General features: G+C 36.8%; 1 protein-coding gene across 4 annotated transcripts in view; it reads left to right on the top strand.

Moving 5' to 3' along the window:
* Positions 1 to 27,969, top strand: part of unc5a (unc-5 netrin receptor A) — a 263,498-nt gene that overhangs the window by 203,756 nt on the left and 31,773 nt on the right. For 2 of the 4 annotated variants that reach the window (XM_048176234.1, XM_048176231.1), the window contains 2 exons: positions 12,304 to 12,468; positions 27,378 to 27,566. In XM_048176234.1, coding sequence (XP_048032191.1) covers positions 12,304 to 12,468; positions 27,378 to 27,566 — 354 coding nt within the window. Of the gene's footprint in view, positions 1 to 12,303; positions 12,469 to 27,377; positions 27,600 to 27,969 lie in introns of all 4 variants that reach the window. The other 2 variants (XM_048176232.1, XM_048176230.1) reach the window with 1 other exon arrangement.

Genomic DNA, 27,969 nt, shown 5'->3' with positions numbered 1-27,969 from the left:
GAATAGACAGAAGTCTTAAGCTAAGAGTAAGGGCGGGGTTGACCTCGTTGCTATGGAGTATCCACACAGTGATTGGCTGATGGGGAGGAGTCAGCGATTTAATCATAGAAATATTGTAGAATGAGGTGTCATGTTTCCATATTGAAATAAAGGTTTTAAAATACAAATGTTGCCCTATTCAAATAAAAATGTTGCCATAGTCAAAATAAAATGTTGTTGCCATAAAGGTTTTAAAATGTAGGCTAGTGTCACTAATTAAACTAGTATATACAGTTAATTGTCCACCTGCTGGGTGTCTGCATCTCAACAAAATACAGAATTCAAGCGACAAATTATGTTTTATAAACAAAGTTTGGGAGAAACACATTCAAACAGTCTTTCTATTCAGCTTGAGAGGAGGAATATATACACAGACTAGAGCCGACTCGCCTATAGTTACTTCGACAGTTTTCTGCATCCCTCCACCAACCCGCTCCTCACTCTCGGCTGGGGATACGGGGAGAACTTTGGGCTAAATTTCAAGCTCAGAGACCTCGATCCCCTTGGACAGCACACCAAATATGCTTATATATATATATATATATATATATATATATATATATATATATATATATATATATATATATATATATATATATATATATATATATATATATATATATATATATTATTTTTTTTTTTTTTTTTTTTTTTTTTTTTTCTATTCAATCATTTGTAAGTTTGAACTCATGAAAACCACTGCCACATGTAATCAGACATATTTATTTATTTGTTAAAGTTTTTTTTTTTTTTTTGGCGTCTCATTGTAGATTCAAATCTATAAATCAAAATGTATTGCATTTATGAAGAAAAGGTTCAGCACCCAAGGTTCTATCTCTATTGTCTCAATGGTGTACAGTGTCTTTGGGTAGATTAGGATTGTTTGTGATTTGGTCTTAGTGATTTAGGAGTCCTCTTGACTACTACTAACGTTTCACAGATTTAGGAGCTAGTTTTAGCACTAAAATGCTTTGTGAAATACTCCTAGAGCAAAAATGTAGGACTCCTAAAATTAGGACTGACATGCCCATTATTTTTAAGAGTTTCTCCTAAATCGGCAAGTTAGTAGCTACTTTTAGCCTTAAGATGTTTTGTGAATACGGCCCCTGCTTACTTAAACTTTTGGACTTAAAAATTTTGAGGCAACTGATTGCCTTAAATTTTTTGAGTTTTGCCAACTTATTCGGGTTTACAGTTTTCAGTCCTGCTTCACATAGCTGTATAAATATGTTCTGATTGGCTCTGATTGTGTTGATTCACACATCAGTTTCGTGTTCACTGCAGACAGACTGTTTTGTGTTCAGTTGCTTGTCGCTGGAAACTTACAGAAAGAGGGAGAAAGAAAAAATCCCGGAAAAAAAAGGCAAGAAAGGAGGTTCACAGTGGTGGCCATTGCAGGATCTTTTTGATAAGGGTCATGCTGAGCGAGCGAGTTGGACGTTGTTCCTGCGGTGGCTTTATTCCCCTTGTGTTTCTCGCACTCCGACCGATTAATCCTGACACGGGTCGCGGCGAGGGAGCCACAGTGTCCTGGCCAAGGATGACTTAGTTGTGTTCCCAATCAAAAACGGCACCTGCCTGCTTTAGCATGCTCACCAGAGGACCCCAAATCCTGTCAGTGAGAGAAAAGGAGAAGGAGAGAGAGTGACCATCCCGTTCCATTTATCACCATACAAAGACACGCACGGACAACTGCAGGCCCTAAAAATTACATTTGAGACTCCATCCCGATTTATCAAAACGTGACTTCTGACTGCAGGAGGTATAAATCATCATTTACTGACTAGCTGCAGGTAGAGGCACTGTGTTCCCAGAGCACAGTCAGACAGCAGGAGACAGAAAGAGAAACAGCAGAGCTTTGATAAACGACTCTGTATGTGAACATAGTCCATTGCCGCTGTTCTACTGATCCTCAGGACAGGGCGACTTTAAAGGACGTGACGTGATTCTTTGTGTAGTGCGGCGAGCATGCAATGCCATATGAATTCTGATGAAGCTGAATTCTTTTTGTAATACGAAAAGGATGGAATAATATTTCCAAGGCACTCAAAATGCTGTCCTCAGTACCAAGGCTGCAGAACCAATCAAAATAAAATAATGTGATATTTTTTTTTTTTTTTTTTTTTTTTTTTTTTTTACCACATACTGTAAATATATACTCTTATTATGAGTGGCTGTAATCTACTAAACATACGCTAACCACAAATAGTACTTATGACACAGACATGGTTTTCAGTCTTATTATTATTATTATTATTAGTAGTAGTAGTAGTAGTAGTAGTAGTAGTAGTATTTTTAAAATTATAATATATTATTAAATATAATAATATATTGATTTATATAATTTTCATTTATGTGGTTTTAATTAATGCATAATACAATTTTTTTAATCATTTTTTATTTATTTAACCAAATTTAATTATATTATTGTAATATACTGAATATTTGTTAACAATTCTGAATTATTATTATTGTTATATTATTATATAATGCCGTATTACTCTAAGCCTTTTATGTGCAAGTCTTTCTGTTGGCGGCAGAGCATGGGCAAAACATGACTTAACTAGAATTTTTTTGTGTTTTGCATACAAACATTTATCATATTTATTGCAGCTTAAATCATAATCACATTATTTGTGCATGTATTCCCATTTCCGAACTAAAACCAAATTGTGCAGCCCTTCCATGTCCAATTCTGAGGACTCATCCGCATGAAGTGCTGGCGTACCATTTCCTCCTCTCTCTCTCTCTCCTTTCTATCATGGAAAATTATTACCATAGTCTCAAGAATCAATAGCTCTTGGGTTTTTTTCTTCCTTCAAATCTTTTCAAAAAGGAACAAACCAGTAACTTAACACAATTGGCCAATCAACTGGATGAGTTCAGCTGTGAAGAGTCTAATGTAATAAGTGGGTTTTAAAGGGCTAATTGACCCTGATGAGCCTCTTGTACCGGCTCTTGTTGAATCACTGGCTGGTTAGACCTTTAGCACGGTGAAGAGGCAGCTTCATCTAAACCCGATGTGTCAGAGACGTCATACGACATCAACCAGCACATACACACACACACAAAGACAACCCTCACCTATTACTGGAGAACCTTGTGAATTTAATGGTCTCTGAGGAGAGCATTATCCGATATTGAATGCAGTCCCTCAGACATCTTCACTCTTTTCTCTTTCAAGTACTTTTAAAGCTCAGAGCAAGTGCTGATTAATTTGCATTTTAAACTTTAGCACTTTTAATATGAAATTAAAGTATTACAAAGGGGGAACAAAACAAAAAAGTTAACATCACAAAAACCATCTTTCACTGATGCATTATCGTTAGTCTGACACATTCAGCTTGGAACCATGGCAGTGTCTTAATTGATGGAGAACAAACAGGTCTTCCAGCTTACGTTGCAGTATGTTTTCAGGACTCAGAACAAATGTTTTCCTCTTCTCTGGATGCTAGCCTATTCTGCTGAACTTTATCCTTTATCTCTTAGCATTTCCTCGCCTCCTGAAGTTTTTCTTTTCTTTTTTTTTTTAACAGATAAAATGTTGGCCTATAACTATGAATTAGGTTTGGAAGAAGGCTCAGAGCCAGGAAATGAAAATCTCCTTTTTTTGCCCATGTTATTCTTTGCTAGTCTATGCTCCTGTTGGCCCATTTGCTGCTTCTTTTGGTTTCTTTTCCACTCTTATGACTTTTACTTTGACTCTTACTTTTTGTGCGCAAAAACTAAATAAAAATAACGACTTTATTCAAGAATGTCTTCTCTACCCTGTCATTCCTCTACCTGTTTACGTCCAGCGCATCCATCAGAACGTCGGCTCATTATTGGCCAGCCCCTGTGTCAGCATCAAACGCATGCATTGTGCTGCTCACGTGAACAGTTTTGACCAATCCTGAGCCGGCATTCTGACGTAGAACCTGGAACATCACGTTCCCACGAATTAATATCGCGTGGCCACTACATATTATCACATTCCCACTAGTTAATATGTTGTGGACACTACAAAACAAAAAGTAAACCGAACATGTCCCCTCCCGGTTACCTTAGTTTATTGTTATAAAGCTGTAAATCCAGGACATGTAAATATTGTGCCAGGCTCTTACAAAGGTGCAAGACTGCTGAATTTTTTAGAAGATGTTATGCTAAACATGTTTTTGGTGAAAATACCCTAAGCCTCTTTTTGGCAAGCTTCAGCCAAGAAATGGTTTCCATAAAGTATGCTGCTCAATAACATGCTTTCCTGAATTCCAAAACCCTTTTAGATCCCTGTATTCGAAGAATTATTCTTTTTGTGTTAAAGGTGCCCTAGAATTAAAAATTGAATTTATATTGGCATAGTTGAATAACAAGAGTTCAGTACATGGAAAAGACATACACTGAGTTTCAAACTCCATTGTTTCCTCCTTCTTATATAAATCTCATTTGTTTAAAAGACCTCCGAAGAACAGGCGAATCTCAACATAACACCGACTGTTACGTAACAGTCGGGGTGTACGCCCCCAATATTTGCATATGCCAGCCCATGATCAAGCCATTAGACAAGGGCAGTACGTCTGGATGTGCACAGCTGAATCATCAGACTAGGTAAGCAAGCAAGAACAACAGCGAAAAATGGCAGATGGAGCAATAATAACTGACATGATAACATGATATTTTTAGTGATATTTGTAAATTGTTTCGTTAGCATGTTGCTAATGTACTGTTAAATGAGACGAGAGCCGTCGCTATTTTCATTTTTAAACACTTGCAGTCTGTATAATGCATAAACACATCTTCATTCTTTATAAATCTCTCCAACAGTGTGTAATGTTAGCTTTAGCCACGCAACATAGCCTCAAACTCATTCAGAATCAAATGTAAACATCCAAATAAATACTATACTTACATGATCCGATGTATGCAAGCAGCATGCGTGACGAACATCTTGTAAAAATCCATTTTGAGGGTTATATTAGCTGTGTGAACTGTGTTTATGCTGTTCAAGGCAAGCGCGAGCTCCGGGGGAGGGGGAGCACGAGAATTAAAGGGGCCGCAACCTATATATCGGTGCATAGTTAATGATGCCCAGTTAAAAAAATGAATTTAAAAAAAATCTATGGGGTATTTTGAGCTGAAACTTCACAGACACATTCAGGGGACACCTTAGACTTATATTACACCTTTTAAAAAGAAGTTCTACGGCACCTTTAATGTTGCATGATGCACTTGAATACAAGACTGTTGTGACATCATTCTGATCCTATTCAGAGCCCATGAATCACCTGTAATCTTGTTGTCTCAGATTTATTGAACATGGAATGTTTAGGTCCAGGTGAGATTACAGATGTGACTGTTGACTCTGTCTCGTCCCTGCTGATCTGAAAGGTAATTGTGTGCCTCTCCCGCTCGGTTCCTCCTCCCTGCTCAAGGACGAGGCAGCTGGAGGTGTCCAGTATTGGCCATTGTGATTTTGAGCAACGGAGAGTGGAAATGGGGCTTCCTGCGGTCCTTTTAAAGAGCAGTTGGACGCCTTTTAGATGTGCCCTTGACAAGATGTCCAAATAGACCTGCCACTGCGTTATTGTGTTACAGGCACCCTGGCACAACACACACACACACACACACACCCCTCTTCACCCCTATAACAAAATGATTGGAAATCAAAGATAATATCTTAATGGCAGGGAGTCTGGAATGGACAATTATTGTCTGGCTTCGGTTCCTTATTAGTGCATCCTTCACTCATGTTAAGCAGGTTTAAGATATGATTGCTGTGTCTTTTGAAGGGGAAATTGGCCATCACTGTCTATTTTTCTGCTTTTCTCACTTCATTATTTTTTATTTGCTTGTTTAAAGTCGACATGAAATCAAAATGGACCCTATTTACTTTCTTAATATATGTTTCTTGTCTTGTTTTGCACAAACGGTGCATGTTATTCCAAAGAAAAAAATGTCTTTCATCAATAACTTGCAGTTCCTCTAAAATTAATTTAATTTTAGGCTGATGTCACTTATGGCAGGCTATTAGTCAGTGCTAACAAACGCATTAATGTTAACTACTAACCAAATATTTGCATGGTTTAAGACTACTGTTGTAGGTCTACACAGCAATTTTAACGGATTGTTCACCCAAAAATGCAACTTGTCATCAATTACTCACCCTTTTGTCATCTCAAACCTGTAAGACTTTAGTTCATCTTCACAAATGAAGATATTTTAAATGAATTCTAAGAGATTTCTGTTCCTCCATTGACGGTCTACACAACTACCACTTTGTCTCTTCAGAAAGTTCATGAAGAGATCATAAAACTATGAATCAAGCAATTTAGTCCAAATTTTCTGAAGAGACTTGATCGCTTTATGTGATTAAAAGATTGAATTTAGTCTTTTATTCACATATGAACACTGATCCACAAACATAAACAGAATCTCAATCATACTGCGTAACATACGAGAATGAAGCTCAGTGGTTCTCGCACGTCAAGCTAACATGCTTGAGCTTTACCATAACTGATGTGTGCGTTGATGAATGTTTATATGTGAATAAAAGCCTAAATTCAAACTCTTCATCATATAAAGCAATCGTGTCTCTTCAGAAAATTTGGACTAAACTGCTCAATTCATATGGATTAGTTTTAAGATCTCTTTATGTGCTTTTTGAAGCATCAAAGTGGTAGTTTCAATGCACAGTCAATCAGATTTCATCAGAAAGATCTTCATTTGTGTTTCGGAGATGAACAAAATTCTAATGGGTTTGGAACAACATGAGGGTAAGTAATTGATGACAAGTTTTTCACTTTTGGGTTTGCTATCCCTTTAATACAATTCATTGAAATAAAGTTCACTGCAACAATAGCAACTGATGAGATATTTGACAGAGATGTTCAAGGGTAATCTTTGACCTTTAGCTTCAACGCCACTCTCCCTGTCAAATGTTTGATCACAAGCATGTTTGATCAAAAGCAACCCAGGCTCATTGGACAAATGTGCCTCTAGCTACATTTTTGCAAAACTTAAAGTACATATACAAACTGCAGTTTCCAGCTGAAATGAACACTGGACCGTAAAACAACTTTTACAAACAATTATTGTTCCTTTATTCCTGCATGGTTCCTTGAGCAGTACCTCAAAATATTTTTACAAAACTTTTGTATCACACAGTCTGATCCATGTGTTTGGCTTTTCTGATGTAGTAAATTGGCTCAGTAGCTCACCTGTTTACAGCCTTGTACTCGCAATACAGAGCGATCGGGTATGAGTCCAGTGAAAAACGAGCCATGATAAAAGACATCAAAGACTTGTAGAAGCAAGCTAAATTGGCATAGTTGCTTCAGCAAATGTGTTTTTCTCTCACGTTTGCTATAGAATAGGTTTAGGGTATTATTTTCGCATTATTTTCAAACACAATAGAGCATTAACTTTATAGCAGCACTCACCTGACATTTCATTTCCAAACAGCCGAGATACATACCTCAACCAAACGTAATAAAAACGATGCCAGGATAAAGTAATAAAGTATTCCTTCACAATTGACTGCAAACTTGTCCAGAATGTTACAGAATGTCTACATTTCATGATAATTTCATGATTCGATCAATTTCCAAGGGATTAAATAAAGTCCTGCTATTCTTTTACGAATTGAAAATCCTTTTTGTTTGAAAATATGTAATGTTATCAAAGTCAAATGGGTTGAGAATTCCGTTTCATGTTGAGACTAATGTCTATTTTGCTGCTAGTGTTTTATCTGCAATTCGTTTCTTCTCAAATAAGTCAAGAGAGTTCCTCTCAGTTGCTTTGTGCAGTTTTTCAGAGAGAAGAAAGAGTCTTTTCTTCATCTCTTAGCTGTTGATCTCTCATCACCTGTCTTCTAAAATTCATGCAGAGAATCAGAGACAGGAACACGATTCTTATTGTAATGTATTCATTAAGCATCAATTCCCTGTTCAGTCAGGCTAGTGTAATGATATGAGCCTGTCTCGCTCGCAAATGAGTCCACTCAATGGCAAACAAGGACAATTATTTTATTTCTTCACCACTCTCCCTGCCAAATGTATGATCAAAATCTGTGTCAGCATCTCTTTTAGATGCACTCCACATGTTCTTTGTTAGTATGAATATCATTCGGCATTGCTTAATAATCTCTCTGCATATTTAAATATGAAAAACCCATTCTCGTCGGGCAGACTATGACTGTCATTTTTATTCACAGCCATTTACGATGGCCAAATTTTCATCTTTCTTATCTCTAAGGCACGCGAGTACTTTATTAGCTGGATGTTTGGCCAAGCAGTAACCTCACTGTACTGTCAGGGTCGGGTTAGCGGAGCAAAACTGCACAGTGAATATGCTATAAAGCCAGAGGTTAATGAACAGCCCAGCGTGTCTGATCTTGGGTCTGTCGAATGGAGTCATCAGTAACTGTATCCAAGTACCATAATTCACCCCCTGCTCTTGGTCCTGTGAGGGCGCAGCTCGGCGCCCCTAGAGAGCTCATTACCAGAGCTGCTCACATTAGCCCTGTAGTAACCTTCTCCAACCTGGCACAACGTCAGCCCAAATAAGGCTTCCAAAATGGCCTCCGGTCCAGCTGACGAATAACGGTGGCCCTGTGAGAATGAGAAATGGAAATAAAATGCGTCTTTTGTGGCTTGGGAGGAAATAGGACATTTGAGTGTTGTTACACTAGACACAAACACATACAGAATTTTCCACCTGCCTTTTATCCTTGTATGGGCTTTTCACACTTGAAATTGTAATCGGGTTATTGTAGACATACTCTAACACTGCGAATGCTAAGCTCCTTTTTCATTCTACCCAGGCCATTTATGAAAGCTAAGTTGCACAAACATGTTATGAATAGTTTTGAAAATTAGCATATGCCTGTCCACGTTTATATGCAACTGTTCAGTATTCAGCAACTTGGCCAACACAGATTAAGATTTTTTATTTTTTTTTAAAGATGCATCAAATTGATCTAAAGTGACAGTAAAGACATTTATAATGTTAACATAGTATACTATTAAGCTGCACACTTGTTTTCAACATTGGTAATAAGGAGTAACCCTTTAATACAATTCAATGTAAAGTTCACTGGAACAATATCAAATGATGAGATATTTAACAGAGATGTTCAAGGGTGAAAATTTGACCTTTAGCTTCAATGCAACTCTTCCTGCCAAATGTTTGATCAGAAGTACCCTTAAAAGCAACCCAGGCTCATTGGAAAATGTGCCTCTAGCTACATTTTTGCAAACTTAAAGTACATAAACATAGAATTAACTGCAGCGTTCGGCTAAAATGAACTCTAGAGACAGTAAAACAACTTTTACAAACAACTTTTATTTCTTTATTCCTGCACGGTCCCTTGAGCAATACTATCTTATAGGGGTGTGACGAGATCTCGCGAGACTAATATGTGACGAGATTTCTCGTCGAGGCGAAAAGTAGTCTCGTGATGTTGCCATGACAGAGTGTTAGGATGATTAGGAAAGAATATGCCACCGCTACGTTTACATTACGTCTCCACTATGGTTTTGCTTTGTATTTAAATAAAAAACATTTAATTCAGTTGGATAACGGTCGCCGCCACTCCATATTTACAGAGTTACGCATGAAAGTGAAAGTGAACGCGAGCGCGCAATTTCAATACCCCGCATTTTGAAAGCGGCTCCCTGATGAATACAGATATCTCTCAATATGAAAGCTGTTTTAGGCTGGACAGTGTAGTTGTAACCATCTCTTAGCTCTGTATCAAAGAAAAATTTGGTCTTATTTGCACTTTGAATATTGAGAGAGTGCGATTATGGTTGCACTTATTGTAAAGTGTTACCATAAAAATGAATAACAGTTTTCTCTTAATCTTAAGCACAAACAGTAAGGTTTCATTTGTTAACATTAGTTAATGCACTGTCATGAACTATCATGAACTAACAATGAATGACTATTTTTATTAACTAACATAAACAAAGATTAATAAATACTGTAGCACGTATATTGCTCATTGTTAGTTGATGTTGGTTAATACATTAATGTTAATGAATGAGACCTTATTGTAAAGTGTTACCATTTTTATTTATACTGTTTTATTTCTATGATCAGTTTGTGGAAAGGAGTTCAGTTAGGAGGTCAAAAGTTGTAGAAGCTCATAAATCATGTACAGTAAGGTCTGAAGAGACTGAAATCATACAGAAGAGAAGTCAGTCAGTTGAGTTTGTGCCAAAACCTTTTACAGTGCTTGAGTATTGTTGTCTTTTACTGCATATGATAATTCATACTCAGAAAGTAGAACTGAAATGACATTCATCACAAGATGATTAGTTAAAACATTTCAAATACACCTGCAGAATATTTTTTCTAGTCATGTATTTCGCCATTGAGGATTTCTTAAAAATAGTGTGTAAAAATCTTGTCTCATCTCTTCTCGTGAACTCAATCTCGAGTCTCGTCTCGTGAGATACCCGTCTCGTCACACCCCTACTATATTATGATCTCAAAATACTTTTTACAAAACTTATCCATTTGGACTTTTGTATCACATAACCTGATCCATGTGTATGGCTTTTCTGATGTAGTAAAATCGCTCATTTGTTCACCTATTACGTCCTTGTACTCGCAATGTGGAGCGATCGGGTATGAGTCTAGTGAAAAACGAGCCATGATAAAAGACATCAAAGACTTGGCATAGATCAGCGGTCGGGAACCTATGGCTTGCGAGTCACACCTGGCTCTTTGACAAAAATCATGTGGCTCACCAGGTCTCCCACCCTTTACCTGTAAATGATTGATAAAAAATTAGATGCATCAATAGAGTTCAGTTTTCTGCATAAAAAGTAACCAATTGCAATTCCTTTGTTGTACTTACTGGTTACTTTTGCTTTTTTCTGCAGACCTCATATGTCCTATAAATGTCGTATTTATGATAATCCGGGCAGCTTTCAGTGAACGATACTGTTTTAAGTTATTAATAACGAAACATGGAAGAATGAGATAGTAAAGAGCGGGATGTGATTGATATTAAAAAGAAATATTAAAAGCTCCATGTGCTGCGAAAGAGAGCCGAATCTGCTACTGACAGGATGCTTTCTGGGCGCTCTCTCCGAGCGGAACACGGACAAGCATAGCAGCCACAGAATATGTCAAAATGGCTGCCTTAGTGAGTATTCATGTAAACACATTCAATGTTTACTATTATTGAAATGTTATTGAAGTAAAACATAATATTATATTATTTTTTTGCTGTGCCTCTTTTGGAAAAATGCATTAACCAAAAATGAAAAATTGGCTCTTTGGTCAAAAAAGGTTTCTGACCCCTGGCATAGATGCTTCAGCAAATGCATTTTTCTCTCACGTTTGCTAAAGAATATGTTTAGGATATTATTTTCACTTTATTTTCAAACACGATGGAGCATTAACTTTTTTAGCGGCACTCACTAGACATTTAATTTAAAAAGAGTTATTTTAAATTGTAATAATATTTCACAATATGTCTGTTTTTACTCTATTTAAAACAAATAAATGCAACCTTGGTAAGCACAACATTTAAAAAAAATCTCACAGATTCTTAAGGGCACAGCAGTAGAACAATCTGTTTAATACCATAAATAAACTAAATTGTTTGGTACTATCCCTTTTAAGACATCTATCTTTAGAGAAAGGGTGGAGAATGACTGCTTTTGTTTAAAAAAAAAAAAAAAAAAAAAAAAAACTTTACTACACAAAATTGGACTTCAGGGGAAAAAATGCTTCAGAAGTGTTGAAAATATAATATTAATAGCTGTAACTACTTGAATCAGAATGTATAGCAAATGGATAGCTAAAAAAACTATTTTCATATGTGGGGGTTGATGTATGTGCATATAATATGTGAAACTGTGCAGCTGCATTTAGTTGAGTGTATCATAGAGACAGGCGTTGCATCCATCAGTATGACAGCATTCATATTGCATAAGCTGCATTATTTAATACACCGCAATGTCAAAACCTCTGTATGTGTGATTGACATGAGCAGAGGGCAGGTGTCTGGAGTTTGTGCATGCATGTTAGAGCACATGGGTGTTGCTGAGATAAGTGAGTCAGCTAATGTCGAAATATTTATCACTAGCTTACCTGAATAACAAGTTGACTCTATCACCCTCTTGAGTAGTGAGCTAGTTACTGCACATTATGAATGTACAACAGGACTTTGTACTTGCTATGCTTGGACTAAGTGTTTGAGTTTAGTATGGTTCTGCCCTAATATTGATGGATTGCTAATTATATGTCCTCTGTGTGCATGTGTGTGTTCAGTGGATGGTGGCTGGAGCGAATGGAGTAAGTGGTCGCCATGCGGAGCCGACTGCACCATGTGGAGGAGTAGAGAATGTACCCAACCTACGCCCGGCACTGGTGGGAAGGACTGTCAGGGCCTGGATCTTCAGTCACTCAATTGTACCAGTGAGCAGTGCCCTCAGAGTGAGTACCACCGAATGTCACAGACTTCCTTTATTGATCACACTAAATGTGATGTGAAGCCTGGGATGCATCAGTGAGAGTCCCATTAACCACTAGACAATGTGGGAAGAATGAAGAAAGAGCACCTTGAGGGTCTGCATTAATTCATTTGTTTAGTGTAGCAGGCAGGGTTTGTGTATCGTTGGGTTGTGTTTTTTGCAGGAAGGTCACTTTTCCAGATCAGAGAATCTCGAGTTGTCCAAGGACTTGATATCCCCTGGGTTCCGTTCTCTGTTTGTTTTCCAGCTCTTCTTCCCTCAAACAACCTTTCCTGTTCCTGTTGTTGTTCTTCTCTTCTTTTAATGTTAAACCTCTCAGTCGTGCAGCTGCCATTGTGATAGACATCGGCATCCTCGGAAGCAGCAATGGTATTGCTGTTCTTCTTACGATTGTTGTTGATATCAGAGCTTCTGGTGGTCGTTATCAGCCGTTTCCGCGAGAAATGATTGGTTCGAACTAATGCCAGAGGGTAGACAGTGGAGAAGTCAAAGCTCTGAGTGATTTCAGGATGGTTCTGTGTGACTTACTGCGGGTAGAAGAGCTTCTTGAGCAAAGGGTTTTATGTGCTTTCACAGTTCCAAAGTCTTTGTGCTAAATGAATACTAGAGAATAAGTGAAGTGTTGTGACTGAAATTGAAATGACGTTTTAATCATGAATTGTTTTTGGCCAGTTAGTATTTAAAAATGCTAAAAAAGGCTAAAATTTATTTAAAAAATCGTTTTTTTTTTTTTGTTTGTTTGTTTTTTGTTTTGTTTTGTTTTTTTAAGTGAACTATATTTGAAATACACCACTGTTCAAAACTTTGGGGTTGGTAAGATTTTTCATTTTTTGTAAAAAAAAAAAAAAAAAAGTATTATGCTCACCAAAACTACATTTATATAATCAACAACACAGTAAAAACAATAATAAATAATACAATAATTGAATATATATATATATATATATATATATATATATATAGTATTGGGACACCCCTCCAAATCATTGAATTCAGGTGTTCCAATCACTTCCATGGCCACAGGTGTAAAAAAAAATCAAGCAACTAGCATGGTACCATGATAAGTTGCCACCTGTGCAATGTCCATTCATAAAATTTCCTCACTACTAAATATTCCACAGTCAACTGTTAGTGGTATCATAATAAAGTGGAAGCAATTGGGAACAACCGCAACTCAGTCACAAAGTGGTAGGCCATGTAAAATCACAGAGTGGGGTCAACGCATGCTGAGGCGCACAGTGTGCAGAAGTCGCCAACTTTCTGCAGAGTCAATAGCTATAGACCGCCAAACTTCATGTGGCCTTCAGATTAGCTCAAGAATAGTGTGTAGAGAGCTTCATGGATTGGGTTTCCATGGCCGAGCAGCTGCATCCAAGCCTTACATCACCAAGTGCAATGCAAAGCGTCAGATGCAGTGCTGTAAAGCACGCCGCCACTGGACTCTAGAGCAGTGGAGACATGCTCTCTGGAGTGATGAATTATGCTTCTCTGTCTGGCAATCCAATGGACGAGTCTGAGTTTGGTGGTTGCCAGCAGAATGGTACTTGCCTGACTGCATTGTGCCAAGTGTAAAATTTGGTGGAGGGGGATTATGGTGTGGGGTTGTTTTTCAGGGGTTGGGCTTGGCCCCTTAGTTCCAGTGAAAGGAACTCTTAATGCTTCAGCATACCAAGACATTTTGGACAATTTCATGCTCCCAACTTTGTGGGAACAGTTTGGGGATGGCCCCTTCCTGATCCAACATGACTGCACACCAGTGCACAAAGCAAGGTCCATAAAGACATGGATGAGCAAGTCTGGTGTGGAGGATCTTAACTGGCCTGCACAGAGTCCTGACCTCAACCTGATTGAACTCCTTTGGGATGAATTAGAGCGGAGACTGTGAGCCAGGCCTTCTCGCCAACATCACTGCCTGACCTCAAATGCGCTTCTAGAAGAATGGTCAAAAATCCCCATAGACTTTTGGCAATATAGTGTGTATACATATAGTTGCAAGAAAAAGTATGTGAACCACTTTCAGAAAATGTGAATAATTTTAACAAAATAAGAGAGATCATACAAAATGCATGTTATTTTTTATTTAGTACTGAGAAATATATTTTACATAACAGATGTTTATATATAGTCAACAAGAAAATAAAAAAAAATAGATGAATTTATTAAAATGGCCCCGTTTAAAAGTTTGTGAATCATTGATTCTTAATACTGTGTGTGGTTACCTGGATGATCTACGACTGTTTTTTTTTTTTGTTGTTGTTGTTGTTGTTTTTTTTGTTTTTTGTGATGGTTGTTCATGAGTCCCTTGTTTGTTCTGAAGAGTTAAACTGCCCTTTGTTCTTCAGAAAAATCTTGCAGGTCTTGCAGATTCTTCAGTTTTCAAGCATTTATTTGCATATTTGAACCCTTTCCAACAATGACTGTATGATTTTGAGATTCATCTTTTCACACTGAGGACAACTGAGGGACTCAAACACAACTATTAAAAAAGGTTCAAACATTCACTGATGCTCCAGAAGGAAACATCTCTTACTTACTTAACATTATTATTCATGTTCATAATCAAATGAGCTTAAGTAATTTGAAGTGTTCGCACTGACTTACTTATTGACTTGCTATGTGTTGGTCATGTCACAGTTGAATTATTCACCCTGTCTGTCATTCAAAGCGCTTTGTGTGATATCGGCTGTGAAGAACTGCATTTTAAAGATCTCCCATAGAGACAGCAGAAAAACAGAAAGGAGCCGCGCTTTTAATGTCTCGGCCTTTAATTTACCCACTGGTTATCATGAAATGTGCTGAGCCAAACACTTGTTCTTTATTAACAGTTAATTTGGGTCCGTTTCACTCCCAGCAGAAATTAGCGACTCGTCTTCACACACAATTCCGTTTGATCTTGCTATGGCCACGACTGTTGCTGATATGGATCATCGACAGAGATAAAGGGAGGCAAATGTGAGCAAACACTCCCATTAGTAGAGGTCAAGAGTGAAGAGTTTGTGTTCCCCATGCTGTGAGTCGATGCAGTTCTAGAAGCTTTCAACTAGGGGCCACATGGAGGGATGTCCAATTGCAGAGTTGAGATTTTACATGCAAAAATTGCCAATGTTGCAATCGGCAACAACAACAAGAATGAAAATATTAAATATTGCAACCTTCCAGCTGAGCCCAAGGCCTAGTTATTATCATTAGATGTTTGTGCTTCTCTGTTCTGGGAGGTTGCGCTGCAGTCGGGATGTTATTAATTGGCCCATGTTGCTCAAATTATAAGCAAAGAAGCTGGTATGATGGCAGCCACTGGGAAATTTTCTCACTTGGGGGTCCGGCCAAGCAGATGGGCTTGTATTCGCATCTTCTTGGATCAAAGAGTCGGGATTGGCATCTTAATTTGGGGTATGCCGTGGGTGTCCTGTTAACATAGTCTGCCTCCAGGACACTCTTGCATTAGGGTCAAAGTGAGGTGGGACGGCACCAGCCGGTCGAGTCCTTCCCCTCATTCCTTTAGGGCTTTGCACATTTCAGATTTTAATCTGAGCCCTCCCACATGTCATTTACACACGGTCGTACTAGCTCAAACTCTTAAGCCCACATATACAGGCACACTGAATAGGCAAAAATCCCTGAGAATTGGAATGCAGGCCACAGAAAAATTCTTGTCCCAATCTGTTCTCAGCAGATGTCTCTCGCCAGACAATAGACCTGTTTTATACTGTAATGAGCAGAAAATCCTTCCTTCTTTGGCTACTCTGCTGCACAGGATTTTTTTTTTTTTTTCTTCTTCTTCTAAGGGTTTAATTAGTTGTTAGAGGAAACTCGTTGAAATAAAAGTAGCATTTAGTGTCCTCATAATTCAAGGGGAGATTAGTCCTAGCGCACCTGCTATGGGTTAAATGCAAGTTGAAAAGCACATAAATCCAAAGCAGCTGTGTGAAATGAAGAGCATCAGAATGAGTGTTTACTCTGTACAGTGGATATGGTCGAGGACAGGTTGACACACTGTTAAGGTTCCATCATGCATGAAATGTGAAGTAGGACAAATTCCTAAATTAATCCAAAGCAGTGTTGGATGGGATTAGCTTTCCAAACAATGCTTGAGTTCTAATTATTAACGTGATAATTATCTGTGATTTCATGCACTGATTTGGATGGTATGTGCAAAAATGTCTAAATTCATAATGAGGATTCACCAAGCAGTGAAACAAAAAATGTTGCTTTCGGCAAAAGGTTTTTGTGAGATATCTGTTGCTGCTCAGTTTTTAATTATGAATCTCATAGGTCTCCATAAATATAATTAACTTCTGACCATGGGCGTAGGTTTGGTCTCAGCTTTGGTGGGGACACCCCCATTACATAAACAGAATGTAGGAAACGAAAAATGTCTCAGATCCACCGTTTATGTTGAATGCAAGATTCTAAGTTAAGGTACAGGCTAATTGACATTCGGTTACTTGCTAACGTAGCATTCTATCATCCTGGGTAACACATACTATCACCAGTTAATACTATTTTCCACAGTAGAATCTGCATTTGAAAGCCTGGTCAGTCACTACTGCTAGTTTATTTGTGTGGCTAGCTAGTTATTTTGCCTACTTACACTCTGACTCTGCTTTATGAAAAAGCTTTTTATGTCCCCTTTCTTCTTCTTGGGTGGCATCTACAAAGTACAAAAAGGGGCAAAAAAAAAAACGGAATATTAAAATGTTTTTACTCTGGCCTTTGTATGTGGCAGAGAGACAGCCCTGGTAACTTACCATCGGCGTCGTCAACATGCGCGCGCGCACACACACACACACACACACACACACACACACACACACACACACACACACACACACCACGCTTGCTGCTAGTGCAAGCACAAAAGTAGTCCCGGCCCGCGCGTGTAGCCTGTCAGATACCCCGCCGCCAATCAAATTACGCCGTTTCTTGTACTGTCGTCGTCCTGGCCGTTAGAATCGATCCAAATAGCAGCGCAAAGATCCAAATAGCAGTTCAAAGGAGCTTGCTAAATATTGGTGGGGACAAATTTGTCATCTCAAAATATTGATAGGGACTAGTACCTAGCGTCCCCCCCTAAACCTATGCCCATGCTTCTGACCATTACACCAAAGCCTTCTGTGATGTTTCTGGACTGATTTAAATCTTTTGTATAGAGCATTTAAATCTGTATGTATAGAGCATTTTATAATGACTTTATAAGAATAATTTTTATACAACTATCTTTATCTTTGTTATATTTTTACAAAAAAAGTAATACATATTATATTTTAATTTGTTTAGATTTTATTTTTTTAACCGTATGTATGCACAGTTAGCACAGTTATAGCAATACTGACTTTATAATTTTTTTATGTAATTATATTTATTTTTTAAATATAGTAAATATTAATAAATATATGACCCATGCTGACAAAATGAGTCCCAATGAGTACATTTTCAAAAATGAGTTATTATTTTCAAAATTATGTATGATTTGTTGGAATCTGACAAAAAAAAGACTGAGCTACATTTGTTTGAATTCAATAGAGTCAGCTATTTTTAGAAAAATCAAGTTTAATTTTTCTGAAGGTTCCAAAACTAAATCACCTAGCAACTATACCTTAAAATCCCTGTTAATAACACCTAATTTGGCACACACCTCGTCAAAACCAAATATCTATAGGATTTTTTTTTCCCAATATTTTACCTTAATATATTGAAGTACTGTAATTCTTTTTATATGTGTGTTATCGGGATATATCGGAGGCGTCTTTGTGCCCGCGCTTCGGATCTGTCAATCAGCTCGAGTAAGATAAAGCATTCATTTCATTGGTTCAGACTAATGCCATTAAAAATTCACTATGCATACTCACAAAGTTGGAATGCTGCGCTTTAAAACAATACCAAACTTGGACTAATGAGGAAGTTGCTGAGGGGGAGCACTAGTGATGCATTTTTCATGGACAAAGGAAAGGTGGTACTCTGAAAACGCACAAATAAACATACTTGTAGATGTTTAATTGCTATTTGAGGCATTTGGATCAGTAGATGAGGGCTTAATGAACTAATTTTTGTGAAAACCTTAAATTTGCCATTTTTGACTTGATTTGCCTGTAGCTCGTAATTATCCCGTGTGCATTCCAACTCATTTTGCCAGAACTCATCTTTTATTTAAAATACATTTTTTATACCAATGCATTACCATTACAAGTAATTTATTTAGTATTTTTTATACCAATGGATTTATAGTTAAAATAAAGTTGGATGCATAATTATTAATCTGTTTTGATGTTTCTAAAGACTAGCATTGAGCTTTACAGCTGATTGGTTGATAGGAATATTGTTCCAGGATGGACAAGGGTGTTGATCCAAAATTACAGTCACCAAACAGTATATTATTGCAGGTGTCTATTGTTTGATTTTCACAAATCAGTGGATAACTACAGTGTGGATGCTGCATAATGCCTCATAACCTTCATTCATCTAGTCATGATAATTAACAGTTTGGCGCTTCACCACCTGGTGAAATTACACCCAGGTGTTGCTGGGTAAAAAGTGATGATGGGAAGGAAAAGTCATGTTGCTGAATTAATGCAGCCTGTGCTGATAATCAGGCTAATTTGTGGAATAGAGTAAATTAAATTAAGACGTTTAAAAGCACCTAGTTTTCAGCTATTTAGCAATAATGGAAATAACGTTGTAACCTTTAAATGCGAATCTGCTTTGTCTTTCATGCTGAGGGACTAATTCAGTAATACCTACTGCAAGAATGGTAATTTATTTCCCTTTTTTATTTTTATGTGATTAGATACAAAAGATTCAATTTTAGACTTTTTGATTAGCTTAAAGGGATAGTTCACCCAAAAAATGAAAATCAGTCATCAATTACTCACACTTTTGTCACCACAAATCCATAAGACTTTCATTCATCTTCAGAACACAATTGAAGATATTTTAATGAAATATGAGAGATTTCTGTCCCTACATTGAAAGTCTATTAATCCAAAACTCTAATGCTTCAAATTGTACAGTACAGTCCAAAAGTTTGGAACCACTAAGATTTTTAATGTTTTTAAAAGAAGTTTCCTCTGCTCACCAAGGCTACATTTATTTAATTAAAAATACAGTAAAAACAGTAATATTGTGAAATATTATTACAATTTAAAATAACTGTTTTCTATTTGAATATATTTCACAAAGTAATTTATTCCTGTGATGCAAAGCTGAATTTTCAGCATCATTACTCCAGTCTTCAGTGTCACATGATCCTTCAGAAATCATTCTAATATGCTGATCTGCTGCTCAAGAAACATTTAATGTGTACAATTGTACAAAATATTTGTGCACAATATTTTTTTTTCAGGATTATTTGATGAATAGAAAGTTCAAAAGAACAGTGTTTATCTGAAATCTAATCTTTTGTAACATTATAAATGTCTTTACTGCCACTTTTGATTGATTTAATGCATCCTTGCTGAATAAAAGTATTCATTTCTTTAATTTCTTTTCAAAAAAATAAAAATAAAAATTCTTACTGACCCCAAACTTTTGAACGGTAGTGTATAATGCTACAGAAGCTTTGTATTTCAGATAAATGCTGTTCTTTTGAACTTTCTATTCATCAAGGAATCCTGAAAAAAAAAAAAAAAAAGTACACAACTGTTTTCAACATTGAAAATAATCATAAATGTTTATTGAGCAGCAGATCAGCATATTAGAATGATTTCTGAAGGATCATGTGACACTGAAGACTGGAGTAACGATGCTGAAAATTCAGCTTTGCATCACAGGAATAAATTACTTTGTCAAATATATTTAAATAGTACACAGTTATTTTAAATTGTAATAATATTTCACAATATTACTGTTTTTTACTTTATTTTTAATTAAATAAATGTAGCCTTGGTGAGCAGACGAAACTTCTTTTAAAAACATTAAAAATCTTAGTGGTTCCAAACTTTTGGACTGTACTGTATATCAGGAGAAGTAAATCCAAAATAAATCCATATGAATCAAGAAGGTTAATCCAAGACCTCTGAAGAAACCGATCGATTTAAATGGTGAACAGATTTAATTTAGGCTTGTATAAATGATTACAGAATTTTTATTTTGGGTGAAGTAACCCTTTAAGTCCCACATTATTTATCTTCTCATAAATAACCACAAATAACTCTGTCGTTACAAATTTCCACATTTCGGTGATAAATGCTTACCGACAACAGTGCATGCTAGTGTTTTATCAATACGAGCGCAACACAGACCTATACTGTGGCATGAACTTCAACTCCAAATCTTCCTGACAGAATCACTACTGTCTCCTAAAATGTCAGTCTGTTTCTGTCAGCCATGATAGGAGAATTGCAGGTTGTAGGCTGTATCTCACCGTGAGAGTAGGGGAGGCACTCTCTGAGATTTACCCACAGGTGGAGTTTGGTCCCCTCAGGCCAGGCCTGACGCCCCACTGTTAAACAGCACAAGATGTTCGGAGCCCACTCTGTTACACCTCCAGAAACCTGTGTTTCGACACACCTTACATCAGCCTCAGGAACAGCAGGAACATTGCTCACTCTGTTTTGTGTTGATTACAGCAAAAAGGGAGCAAGGGTGTGGGAATCTGATGCCGAAAGCAGATCAGCTGCCTCTCTCCCCACCGCCTCCGTGTCAAGGCGAGGGGAGAGCGAGCGCTTGAATGCGGGGCAGAGACGAGGTGCTGTGGAGGCAGAATACTGCTGCGTGGAATCAGGCAGAATCCATCCAATTATAAAAGCTGATTAACTGTGTCAATTAAAGTGTGATGGATGTCTGTTCATTTATTGAGCAGGGCGAGACCGGTCTATAGGCAACTTCAATACATCTGTTAGACGTGATAAAAAGTTGCACTAGGGAGGCTCTGATAAGTCCTATGAGGTTAGCAGATGAGAAAAAAAAAAAAAAAAAAGCTAGTATATAGGAAAGGAGAGAAACTTACTAACGGAATACTACATTTTGTTGGAGACATGGCCAGTGGTTAGCAGTAGCACAAGTGGATAATACAATATAATATACTAATATACTGTGTGTGCATATTGCTTTAAATTTAACAGTATCTTTACATTGTTATAAGTAATAGAATGCTTTCTTAAAGAGATTTTTTTTTTAATTACTGTAATTAACTTAAAACACAAAGAAAAGCATGCATCATTTAACAATTTTGGTAACTTTGGTTATATTAAGTGGTTTCACAGACAAAGCTTAACCCTAGTCCCAGACTAAAAGGCATGTTTGAGCTGTTTAAACTAAAAGCAGGACATATCTTAAAATATGGAGTCCATAAGTTTTGCCTCTTTGTCGCCATCTCTGTTTGAAACCCGCAAATACAGTTATTTGCGGAATTATCACTTTTACGTGGGTTGTGGATCGGCAATCGGTAATAACACAAAGACGAACGGCTGCATGCTTGAATTTACAGATTACAAATTTTATTATAAAACATTATTACACACTGTTATGAATCGGGCTAAGTTGAGGAGATAGTTTTGAACACTGGCTGGTTACTTGCTCAGAAATTGTTTTAATGTGTTGGATCACGCAGATTTCATCTGCATTTGTGATAATTTTATATACAATTTTATTAGTTTTATATTTCATGTTTTCTTATTTTATTAAATATTTATAATTTTGTTTATATTTAAATTTTATTTTTTATTTTACTACTATTATTATTAATATTACTATTATTATTTTCCCCATTATTGTTACATGTTTTGCATTGTTATATGTTATTAATGTATTATATTAATTATATTATTAACGTGTGTGTGTGTGTGTGTGTGTATATATATATATATATATATATATATATATATATATATATATATATATGTATGTGTGTATGTATGTATGTATATGTATGTGTGTGTATATATATATATATATATATATATATATATATATATATATATATATATATATATATATCTGAGCAGTTCTGAGATATTGAGCTTCAAAGTTTTTGCATTCCATTGGACTTTGTAGATAAAACCTTTTGTTTTATATAATAATTTTATATATATTCTTTTTATTTTAATTATATACGTTCTCATTTATTTAACTTTTTTTCTCACAGCATTTCATGATTCAGTAGAGTAGAGAGTATGTTTGCTTCCACTCTCAGGGTTTTATGGATTTACAGACACTTCAGCCTGTTAATCTTCTTTCTTTTTTGCACCTGTATTGCACATGCTACAGGCACAAACCCAACCCTCTATCATTTCTCGGTGTGACGACTTTCGGTTTATGATATCATAAGTCCTTTTAAACCATGACAAAGTCACTTCCCGCAGACATACTTAATGCATCGTCGATATCAAGACGCAGGAGCGATTCCTGTTTGCATGCGCTCAGTCATTCACGATTGACCAGCTGTCATAAAACAAGCCCCGATGAAATGCCACTTCCTGCAGCTCGGCCACCCTCCTGCTTGCACGGTATCATGTCGTATTGACAGAGTCATCAGTCAGGCACGCGTTCACACAAAACACGTCAAGACGTGTTGCCGATGACTCCTGAGCTGCATTAGCGATACTCTGAAGTCACATCGGAATAATGGAGCTATATTTGGATGAAATTAACAGGACCAGGCACCTGTAGTCCTGAGAAGTGTAGATTGTCTTAGGTAACATCTCCGCTGATAGCAATGAGGGTGTTTATTGCAACTGGTGATTAAGAGTGTGATGAATAATTAGAAGACAGCTTAATTAGAGTGACGCAGGTTGGCATAATGGTAATTGACAGCCCTGTTTTAATTGTCTGTGTGATTTTGGGCTTGGGGGTGATTCTAATTTAATCATTTCCTTTGACAATCTCACTCTTGTTTAGTCCAAAGAAGCCAAGCAGAGAGTGTGTGGATGAGAGTGTGATTATGTTGTGATTGACTCAAAGAGAGTCAAACTTCCTGTGCGTTTTTGTTCACACTAATGAAGGGCAAGTAAAGGGCTAAAAATAATAATTAAAAAAGAGCTTTGATGCCTCCATCCAAAATAAATCATGTTTATATAATTATATAATATATATATTTTAAATAATTATATCACTTTAAATTAAACACAACGATTTTATTAACTATTAACATTAACACAAATTTGTTAACTTCTGTTCCTTACAACATATTTTTCAATACGTTGACTTAAATATAAATGCAAACACTTGTATTTTTAATTAAACATTATTAAAAACATGCACCTTTATTCTTGAATTGCCCTTCTGTTGATCCCACCCCACTGTGAACAGGAGTGGACTATGATGTGGGACAGTGCGTAATTCTCAGTGATATGGCCCATATGCACAGCTTTGACTCTACCCTGGAACTCAGTAGCTTTGGCTGAGCGATTCCTCGTAGCTTTTAGCTGTCAGTCCATGGAGTGTCTAAATCGGCCTGAATACGCCTCTGCAGTCTCTTTTCACAATGCAGAGCCACTGGGTCTCTCCCAGCAGTGAGCGCAGACACCTCTACCACCCAAAAATCAGCACGCCACAGAGACAACCTTCACAAATCCCATTCCCCACCGACACAATTGATTAGAATAATTTTGGATGTGATTGTCTCTGGGTACTCAGCCATAAAGCTGCAGGCCACAACGAGAGAGGGCACATGAAATTATGTGGATTCATAAGGAAATCTGCTTTGTGTCAGAAACACACACACATATACACACACACACACACACACTGCCTCTCTCTCTCTCTCTCTCCATCTTTTTGGAAGGAAGTGTCTTTCAAAATCATGGCCATAAATTCAGCAACTTGAAGAATGCTGATGTAGCAGGCTGCCAGCAAACACTCCCATCTTTCCAACTGCAGAACAACCCACTGAAGCACAGATATGATTACCTTTTTAAGGAGGCGGCAGTGGGGAAGCTGCATATCTACTGAAATGTTTTCCCATCAGTTAATTCCCTTATGCACAATGCAAGCCAAGTCAGGTTTAGGTAATTCTGTTTGCTAATAATTTTATGCTTAAAAAAACACTGGCATCTGGCAAAATTTGGTTAACGTCAGATTACACAATAATACACTTTAAGAACAAGTATTCCATTCTGAAATTGACGTTGATTATCACTTTAAGCTGTTTTGAACCAGCTTATCAGGCTATGTTTGGAGTGGAATACTTACTGCATGCATTGCACTCTATATAGTTTTTTTTGTCTAAAAATTTCTTCTATGCAGTTTTTTCTTTTGTTTACTGCACATTTGGCAATTGCAGTAGGCCATTCAGGTGTTTCACACATGAAACTATGCACAGTATACAGTACAGTCCAAAAGTTTGGAACCACTAAGATTTTTAATGTTTTTAAAAGAAGTTTCGTTTGCTCACCAAGGCTACATTTATTTAATTAAAAATACAGTAAAAAAACAGTAATATTGTGAAATAATATTATTATAATTTAAAATAACTATTTGAACTATTATACAATTTCTATTTGAATATATTTCACAAAGTAATTTATTCCTGTGATGGCAAAGCTGAATTTTCAGCATCATTACTCCAGTCTTCAGTGTCACATGATCCTTCAGAAATCATTCTAATATGCTGATCTGCTGCTCAAGAAACATTTAATGCGTACAATTGTACAAAATATTTGTGTACAATATTTTTTTTCAGGATTATTTGATGAATAGAAAGTTCAAAAGAACAGTGTTTATCTGAAATCTAATATTTTGTAACATTATAAATGTCTTTACTGCCACTTTTGATTGATTTAATGCATCCTTGCTGAATAAAAGTATTCATTTCTTTAATTTCTTTTCAAAAAAATAAAAATAAAAATTCTTACTGACCCCAAACTTTTGAACGGTAGTGTATAATGCTACAGAAGCTTTGTATTTCAGATAAATGCTGTTCTTTTGAACTTTCTATTCATCAAGGAATCCTGAAAAAAAAAAAAAGTACACAACTGTTTTCAACATTGAAAATAATCATAAATGTTTATTGAGCAGCAAATCAGCATATTAGAATGATTTCTGAAGGATCATGTGACACTGAAGACTGGAGTAATGATGCTGAAAATTCAGCTTTGCATCACAGGAATAAATTACTTTGTCAAATATATTTAAATAGTACACAGTTATTTTAAATTGTAATAATATTTCACAATATTATTGTTTTTTTACTGTATTTTTAATTAAATAAATGTAGCCTTGGTGAGCAGACGAAACTTATTTTAAAAACATTAAAAATCTTAGTGGTTCCAAACTTTTGGACTGTACTGTACATAATATACTGCATACTTTTTTTAAAAAAGAAATCAAAACTTGTATTCAGCAAGGACAGATTAAAGGTGCAGTGTGTAAATCATCTAGCATCTAGCGGTGAGATTGTGAATTGCAATATATAGAAGCTATGGTGGCCAACACAGGACAAATATGTCATCGTCTAAAGCAGAGAGTAGCTAGTCAAGCAAACGCGTTTGTCTGTTTAGGGCTCCTGTAGAAACATGCCGCAAAATGGTGACTTAACATGTAAGGGGACAACAGCAAGAATATTAGGCTGCTGTCAATTTAAGAAGGAAAGCACAGACCGAATATCTGACAACATCCGGTTTCTTTCTCAACTGTTCACTTATGACAAAACCGGGAGAATACTTGCCGAGACAGGTATTTTGACATAATTTTGTGTGTATGTGTCCGTTCAAGCGTAAGTAAATGCAAAAGAGGAATTTATCCAATGTCTGCTGTCTCTCTGTCTCTCTCTCTCTCTCTCTCTCTCTCTCTCTCTCTGCGTCCGTGTGTTTCTGGGGTGTGAGGCTGTGCACACATTTAACAGCTCGCGAGTCCCGATTTTCTCCTCTTCTTCCACTTTTAAAATCGTTTGAATGTGTTAATTGGCGAGACAAAACACATCCAAATGATAAACATTCACTCTATGAAGGTTAAATTTAGCAGTTAATCCTCAAATCACACATGTGCCGAACCGTTGGACCTTATCCATACGGATCACTGATTAACTGCGATCTGGTGCACACCTAATAATTAAAGAACACACTTATCATCATGATAGCTATCTTACCAGAGATGGAGAAAAATCCTACTCCAGTAAGTAAACGTGTCCCTGTGAACCGGTCCTCAAAAAATTTGGTACTCAAAAGCGCTTCCCTCCATGTTTTCTGGTGCACCCCTGATTATATTGCATTTCTGTCAAAAGATCCTCCTAAAATGTACACATTGCACCTTTAAATTGATCAAAAGTGACATTTACATAAGATTTCTTTCGAATAAATGTGTAGTAATATTAAGCAGCATAACAGTGTTCAACATTGGTAATGAGAAATGTTTCTTGAACAGCAAATCAGCATATTAGAATGATTTCTGAAGGATCATGTGACACTGAATACTGGATTAATGATGCTGAAAATTCAGCTTTGCATTTTGGTGAATTAGACTTTAAATATATTTAAATAGAAAAGTTATTTTAAATTGTAATAATATTTCACAATATTACGGTTTTACCATGTTTTTGATTAAATAAATGCAGTCCATAAGAAAACATTAAGAAGTCTTACTGACTCCAAACTTGAATGGTAATGTAGTTTTATATGCATAAATCTTTTTAACTGTTTGAATGGATGTATAATAATCATTTTAGTATTGTGTAACACAATGATGTTAATTAATATAAATTATTTGAAAATGTTACAGAGAAAATCTAGTTGTTTCTGTTTTAACCATGATATGCTAAAAGTAAATCTACAATCAAGAAGCTAACATGCTTCAAGTAAAATGAGGCATCAAAACATTTTAGTTACAGCTTTTAATATCAACCTAATCATTGTTGACTAATAAATAAATATGAATATTGACAACATGGTATCTAAAATGACTATGAGTAACACACATGTATCTCTTTGTGTCTCTGTGCAGCGGCGTCAGGTCCTGAGGACGTGGCCCTGTATGTGGGAATCGTGGTGGTGGCTCTCTGTCTGACTTTGCTGCTGATCATACTGGTGCTGGTTTACCGCAGGAAGAAGGAAGGTCTTGATGCAGATGTGGCCGACTCCTCCATCCTCACCACTGGCTTCCAGCCCATGGGCATAAAGCCCACCAAGCCAGGTGTGTGGGCACCGCGCAGGGCAGCCCGCAGCAGTAGGCTATTGTTTCTCTACACTATCCACCCCTCGTCACGGTGTTCCACGCCCATCCTTTCATCCCAGTGCCCGTGTTCCTGTACCACCTGTGGCCGTAGCCGCCCACAGTCTCGCAAATGTGTCCGTGTTTGTGCATTGTTTGCGTTAAACCGAGGTAGTCATAGTTTTGTGTGTCATCTTCACAAATGATTCGCAAATGTTTGTGATTTGGTTTTACTTGAATCATCTTTGAAGCTGTGAGAAGTGAGAGGAGACCTTCACTCGTCCGCCTGCTACCTCGAGAAGTGATTTGGTAATAGTAGCATTAAGCTGATTTCCATTGATCCTCCCACGAAACAAATCTGCCTACTGCTGTGCACTTTTATTTT

The sequence above is a fragment of the Megalobrama amblycephala genome, linkage group LG23 (genome assembly GCF_018812025.1).
Source record: "Megalobrama amblycephala isolate DHTTF-2021 linkage group LG23, ASM1881202v1, whole genome shotgun sequence".
Classification (NCBI taxonomy): Eukaryota; Metazoa; Chordata; class Actinopteri; order Cypriniformes; family Xenocyprididae; genus Megalobrama; species Megalobrama amblycephala.
The sequence above is the reverse complement of the archived record's forward strand: the minus strand, read 5'-3'. Positions and strand labels throughout refer to the sequence as shown.